Below are 7,277 nucleotides of genomic sequence, written 5' to 3' on the forward strand. Positions count from 1 at the left end.
AGGGGGAAAGGGGGGCCAGAATTTTGATCAGCATTCTTGATTGTAATGAAGCATTCTGAAATAGAACACACTGCTAATTATGTCCTAATTTCTATGTTTTAAATCATACCCACTTCCAACTGTCTATATATATCATAATACCTGTATAATATGTTGTCATGCAAAATGATACTGCAAGTAGTGAGACACGCAATGGCCACCGACTAGTTTCTCAAAATACTCTTTTTAGAGGCACTGCCACACTTGTTTGTTATATAAATCTTGTGTCAAAAAATTTCCTGTTTGCGAATTTCTAATAAAATTTTTTTGTGCAGCAGTTAGCAAGTGGAGTTATTATTTGATTGCTGCTTGACTCACTGACACCCAAAAACAAATCTTGTTCTTTTTCTCCGTTTTTTTATTTTTTCGTCACCTTAGAGTATTTTAGGTACTCTCCCTGCTTTGATTTTATGTTAATGCATTCATCTATAGATTATTTTAAACAATAAAAGATAAAGTAAAGCATAAAATGGCTTCACAAGTTTCGTAAGTATAAAATTGTTGTTGTGCTTTTTAAGTGTACCTAGAAATTATAAGAGATGATTTTTTACTGAAGTTAAATTTCCAAAATGTATAACGGAATTTAACAGAATTTCTATATGGATGTTTTTTGTTGATGTGAGTGAAAACGGCCTGTTGTTTTATTTCAGAAAACCAAAAACACAGAGAGGCAAGCGTTTTTTATTAAACAGAGATGCAAAACTTGAAGAAAATACCAAAACAGTGATGCTTATTCGGGGTGGCAAAACAAGTGAAATGGTGACTCAAGCAATGAGAGATATAGTATGTTTTTTTGACAGGACTATCATTCAATTTCTGTGATTACTGAAAAAACCGACCATCAGTTTCAGTAAATAATATTGATATAAATTAGTGATATAAGAGTATAAACTCATTGTTTTATGCAACCAACTTTATTTTCATTTTAGCATGCCTTAAAAAAACCAAATGCAACAATGTTTCACAGGTAAAGCATATTATTAACAGAATGTCTATTTATTTACTTCGGACATGACTTTCCTGTTTTGTTTTAGAAAAAATATTTTAAGACCATTTGAGGATCAGAGTTCTTTGGTAAGTTTTTTGAAGTTATTGTTTTCTTCTCCGTTCATTGTTATAAAAAATAAAGATATAATTGGTGATTTTTAGGAATTTTTCTCCCAGCGAAGCGATGCATCCCTCATGGTATTTGGTTCACATTCCAAGAAGAGACCACATAACCTAGTGTTTGGTAAGAAAGAACTAAGTTGAAAAAAACCTGCATGGAAAAGTATCCCTTCGTTGTGTCCTAAAAAGCTTGGGCCACTAAATTTTACTCATAAAGATCAGAAATTTCGATACTCCCTTACAGGGGCCACCAAAGGATTTAATAAGCTCAATCCCTGCAATTTCCGAAGAATAGCGTGTAATAAACGGACCACTAAAAAGATCATGGTGCAAAAAATTATACACAGTTTAGAACCATAGACATCTAGACAACTTGTTTATGAATAATATTTTTTTATGATGAATTTGTTTATTTTTATTTTCCTAAAAAAATGAATATTTTAACTTATAAGGTTTGGTCTGTAAAATATATTAAAAATCAGTAAATCAAAAGTTTATTTTGACAAGAAAGCAAAGACAACACAACAACACAACTTTTTTGTATTTGTTAAAAAATGCTATGTTAGTAGCTTCATGAAGGTAATAAATACCTCTAAAAAAAATTTAAAATCATTGTTGTTGCTTAGACTGGCTTTCTGTTCAATAAACGTCTGTGTTTCTATGCAAAAATTTTAAGGATACAGCTAGCTAGTTCAAAAGGTTTGGAGTTTATTTTATTTGAAAGTTTGAGTTGAAAGCACAGTAACTATACTTATATTGAAAAAAATGATGGATATCCAAGATATGTAGGGAACTTTTCTGTCATTTTTAGTTTTATTTGGATGCCCAATATGATATTTATAATAATTTAAGTTGTTTTTGTTCTCGGTGATCATAAACTTTTCCACCGCCAATAGCTCGACTTTCGTGTAGGTCACTGAAGTTGAAAACCAAAAGCTGTTTCGCAGCCCCTTTAGGGGACTAGCATTGATGAGACGGTATATTATTCCTACTGAGGAACTTAGCCATTCATTATCACCCTCAAGAACAGTTGAGCAGATTAAGCCAAATTATGTGCACGTTTCCTAACAACAAGACGCCATCCTGTGGAAACATCCATAAGGATTTGTCTGTCGTACCTTTTCCCGCATCGTTATTTCGCGCATCTTTTTTTTGGTTGTTTGCAAGAAGTAATGAGTATTCTATGCATCGGGTCCGAAATAAAGCTGTGGTACAACCATTTTAAATTGACAGCAATTATTATAGAGATGTAAGTTGTTTTTATTTTATTTTTTTGAAGGTTGTTTTTATGATTTCCACATGCTGGATATGTTTGAACTTGGTATAGAGAGATACCAACCGATATCTGAGTTTAAGGTATTTTAAATTTATTTATCAGTTCAGCAGACTGGTCGCAACATGCAGTGCAGATTTTAGGTATATGTATATTTTTACGATACTTTATTTCACACAGGCTCATAAAGTTACCGTTGGCACCAAACCATGCCTACTGTTTTCTGGTGAAGAGTTTGAGAATAAGATAGAATATAGAAGACTCAAGTCCTTGTTCATAGGTAGGTAGGGGTTTTAATTCCTAAAAGTTAAGACGAAAATTATTCGCTTAAAATTAAAAATAAAAAACAAAACTAATTTTTTAGGGCAAGGCATTTTTCGGACACTCTATGGTATTTGTGGGAACATTGTTTTTATTGTAATGGTGTTATGTTTTCTTATGTGTTTGCATTTCCTCTGGTTCGTGTATGTTTTCGTTTTTACTCAGATCACTTACAGATTTTTTTCCGTCCAGAAGTAACAATGTATATGCGACTTATTAATGGCTTATTTTAATACGTATTTTTGTTTATTTGACATATTGTTTTTATTCGATTTTGGTTAGAATTTCAAAACAAAAGGAGACCGTACCTGTTGTTGCTAGCCATTTTTAAATAAAAATCTTTTTTAAAATGTTCTTACATAATATAAGTGGCTGTTAAGGTGAAGCGCAAAATGTAGCATGCAAAATGTCGCTCGCAAAAAGTAGAGTTTGTTCAACTGTTTTTCCAATCGCACCAACGCATATAAAAGCGCGAGGTCAGCGGAATTAATCCGACAATGCGCATGCGTAGATCAAAAGTCACGCCGCTTTTTACGACTGGGCGAAAAATGCTGCTGTATGAAAATCAGCCTTTGGAGTAAAATGAGAAAATAAAAAATACATTTTCTGTTATCGTCGCATCATACTCTTTCATTTCAACCAAAAAACAACAACAAAATTCCCATCCCTGTTCCCCTTTAATGATCCTTCTGAATAAATTATGATATATTTAAATTATCTAGTATGTAATATGAACCTCACGTCTCGTTGTTGTTGTTTTTGTTTTTTGTTTTTGTTTTTTTTGACCAACTTTATTATTTCCAAAAAAAAGATTTTCGCCATAGTGCTAGAACAATTTTTATCATTTGAATTTTTAATATAATTTATTTCAAGTCGGGAAAAAAATGCCGACTTGACATGTCATTTGCTTGCTTCACGTCGGAAAACCTTTGCGCACTTTGATAATTTAGAGTTTGTTTTGTGATCACACACTGCACCCATACACGAAGCACATATAGTAAGAAGAGAAATTGAGGGCAAAACTTTTGCATCTTTGGGTTACATTCAATTTAAAGAAAAGCCACGTCAACAAAAATTGGTTGACTTATATTCAGAATTTTTGTTCACACGTCGGCATTCGCATCGGCAGTAATGGCAACGTGAATGAGAAAGTCTGCAGAACAGCTGAAGAGCATTTGTTTACAAATGTGAAACATTCTACAGTGTCGGTGTCTTTGTGCTGACTTTAAATATTCACATTAACATTTTTTTAATGTAGTTAATATATGTAATAAAATTCAATAATGCTTCTGTAGCAGCGAGCAATTACCTACAGCGTGCTCTTATTTATCTTCCTACTATGAACTTCTCAGTATAAACTACTGAAGTTCGTATACTAATAAATATTCAAATTTCAAATTCTTCAAAAAATGTCTCCGTTTTTAGCTACTTGGAAGGTTATGTATTTTTCATGTGGTCTAATTATTTGATGTCAATTTCTCTTAGATTTTTGGCGCGGTGAAAAAGTTGAAAATATCCGTTTACAAGGTCTTGAACACATTTTACAATTCACAGCATGTGAGGATAAAATCTATCTGCGCAGTTACAGGTGAGCTTTGTACAGGATGCTGGTACTTCATTTGTAACGACATTCGCGCGCAAAGATAGCTAAGTGACAGTTTTCCAATATTTACTTCCAAGCAGATAAAGAGATTTAATTTTACCCATCGTGTTTTTGTGGGTTTTTTTTGGCAAACATACGGTTTATATTTTATGGTTGAGTAAAAAAGGCTTGTATTTGAACATTTTTCTTCCATGAAAATTTCCGTCATATTTTTCGTCTGTGAAATTTAATAGTGCGACAATGTCTTCCCGCTTGGTATCTTGTTGCTTTAAAAATAGACATAATAACAATGCCAGTTTTGGACAATGATGCAAGGTCCCATATGCTACCGTATTTTTCTTTTTCCACAGAGTGTTATTAAAAAAGTCTGGCTTGAAAACACCGCGAGTGGAAGTGGAAGAAATTGGACCGTCATTTAACTTCGCTCTGCGAAGAACACGCCTTGCTACTGAATCGCTCTACAAACAATCTCTAAGACAACCCAAGGCCCTCAAGGTTAGATTTTTGTTTGTTATTTTTTCCGTCCTAATAGCTTGTTAATCCTCGAAAGAATGATTGATATTTCATTAGGCTCAGCGCCAGCAAAAGGTGGGCAGTTAGTATTTTATGTCATACCAAAGAGGGAAAATCAATAGGACGTGACAAAGGGTTATTTAGTTTTTTCTTTGTAATAATTCAACAATACACCTTGGCTGTGTGATTGTTCGACGTAATATGCATGTTTTCTTTCTATAAGCGTGACGCTTTTAAGGATATTGAGGCTTAGATAGGGAAATGTTAGGCATATGCGTACTATGTCACCCAGCCATGCTGAATCATTTTAGTGTGGTATTAAAAGAAAGTCTTTTATTTTTCCTTAAACGCAATGAGAGTAAAGTAACATCATTAAACTACCTGAACTTGGCCTTGTGTAATTGTACCTTCAGTTTTGTTGCTGTTCTTTTTAAGCTAAAAACAGGACCAATTTTTTATTTGTTTCTCTTTTTTTAAAAAAACATGTTAAGGAGTAATGGGAAGTAACAAGAGGATATGTTGTTTCTACTGGACAATATACCATTGAGTGTGTAAATGGCCTGTGTAATATGCAATCTCTATTTGTGTCAATGATGTTAACAAGCGAATTTTTTTGGATGATCACTTAAAGCAAGGCATTATTTTTGATTTCCTGCAATGCCTCATTTAGAATTTATTAATTCGAAATTATCTCTTCAAACCATACACGCGAGTTCAACTCACTCATAGTATGCAATTCCTCATTTAGAATTCATTAATTCGTAGTTGTCTCTTCAAACCATACACGCGAGTTCAAATCACTCATAGTATATTACACTGCAATCTGCATCGACAATGTGAATTCGATAGCTGAAACTATTTTTTATATTTTTCTCTTAACATTATTTCGTTCGCTTCCTGTTGTGTTCACCGTATGTTTTCACGCATCATCTCTTTTCTTCTGTATTTTCATTCATTTTCTTTTATTATCTGCGGTATATAAATCGAGTGAACTGAAAATAACAAAAATCTAAAAATTCGATAACAAACTGTCAACAACTAACCAGAACTGTTCAAAAAAATAAAAACACGTACTAATTTCCGCCTGTAAAATCTGCAAAACAAGTTAGTTTATTCCGTTCATTAACCAATTCTACACTTGTTGCATAGGAGCTTTTCCTTATTTAAAGCACTGAGAATTGCTTGTTGTTGGTCTGGGAAAATCCATGAGAATTGTTCTTTTGTACATACATCCCGAGTGTATATCGTGCATCTTTAACATATTTCGTGCGTTCGGTAGCACTACTCTTCGCTCGAACAAACGAAATACGGTTATTATTACGTAGACAGTCGAAATTTTGAACATTAGTTCATGTTTCTTTTTTTCCTATAATAGAATTATCAAACAATCCTTGCAATTTAGGCTGCATTTTTTAACAAAAACAATAGCTGTTCAAACATGCAGGTTTCATGTGCCTTTATATACATTCTGAAAATAAAAATGCTCTTGTTGCTTTCCAATGTCAAAATTTTTGGTATTGATTTGTTTCAAAATACACCACGTCAATCAGTTTTTATTGTGTTCTTGAATATTGCTAGGATTATTCGTATTTTAGTTCTGTAAAATGGGATATATGTAGATTTAAAATTATCTGTAAAATTTACTGCTGTGCTCATTGTGATTGTTTTAATCTGTCATGTGGTATATGACATTCTAACGTGTTGTTATTCATTTTCATAGCCAAGAAAGGTTAAAAATGTGGAACATGATGTGTTTGGCACCAAGACTGGTCGTATCCACATGCAAAAACAAGATTTAGAGACTTTACAGACGCGAAAAATGAAAGGACTTAAAAGAGGTAAAAAGTCAGAAGAAGGCGATAATCAAAAGAAACAGAAAACAGACCAAGATGCTGAATGAAAAACTCGGTTTCTATGGTTACAAACGTCTCCAAGAACACTAAGAACTAGTTACAGGATAATCAAACGATCGCTTAAGTGATTAAATCGGAAGCGCGATTGGAATAACCATCTTAATAACAAACCGACAATAAAATATATCTTTCTTGATGAGTCAATTTGATGTAATTACATCATCGGCTGTTTTTATTTCATTGCGTCATTTTTGGGAAATTGAAAGATTGAGTGTAGAGTATACGTGTTTTCTTTTTACCAAGTTTGATTATATTGTATTTTCAAGCTAAAATATATAAATTTCCTATCCAAAAGTCTATCCAACCAATTTTTTGCATGTCTTAGAGCTTCTGTCACGATTTTTTAGCACAAACTCAAGTTTTTCTTTAACGTTATCTTTGAGTAACGGTTCTGATTGGCTTTATAGCTTAACCAGCTGCAATGACGCCTGTTTTTCGATTACAGCCGATGTCACATTGGTTTGAATTCTAATTTATTTTTCTACACATGATTTTTTTCTACGTGCGA

General features: G+C 32.9%; 1 protein-coding gene across 1 annotated transcript; it reads left to right on the forward strand.

Annotated features, from left to right (window-relative positions):
• Positions 1 to 471: 471 nt before the first annotated feature.
• Positions 472 to 6,990, forward strand: LOC130644244 (ribosome production factor 2 homolog). Its single transcript, XM_057449774.1, has 10 exons — positions 472 to 525; positions 690 to 822; positions 969 to 1,006; positions 1,074 to 1,113; positions 1,189 to 1,270; positions 2,426 to 2,502; positions 2,600 to 2,699; positions 4,226 to 4,328; positions 4,694 to 4,838; positions 6,577 to 6,990. The coding sequence occupies exons 1-10, from the start codon at positions 509 to 511 to the stop codon at positions 6,754 to 6,756; spliced, it is 915 nt and encodes a 304-aa protein (XP_057305757.1). The 5' UTR covers positions 472 to 508; the 3' UTR covers positions 6,757 to 6,990.
• The last annotated feature ends 287 nt before the right edge of the window (positions 6,991 to 7,277 follow it).

The sequence above is a fragment of the Hydractinia symbiolongicarpus genome, chromosome 5 (assembly GCF_029227915.1).
Source record: "Hydractinia symbiolongicarpus strain clone_291-10 chromosome 5, HSymV2.1, whole genome shotgun sequence".
In the NCBI taxonomy this organism is placed as follows: domain Eukaryota; kingdom Metazoa; phylum Cnidaria; class Hydrozoa; order Anthoathecata; family Hydractiniidae; genus Hydractinia; species Hydractinia symbiolongicarpus.

Coding starts and splice junctions, on each gene's coding strand:
- LOC130644244 (XM_057449774.1), top strand. Junction 2,503..2,599: donor AACCGATATCTGAGTTTAAG/GTATTTTAAATT, acceptor TATTTCACACAG/GCTCATAAAGTTACCGTTGG. Junction 4,329..4,693: donor ATCTATCTGCGCAGTTACAG/GTGAGCTTTGTA, acceptor CTTTTTCCACAG/AGTGTTATTAAAAAAGTCTG.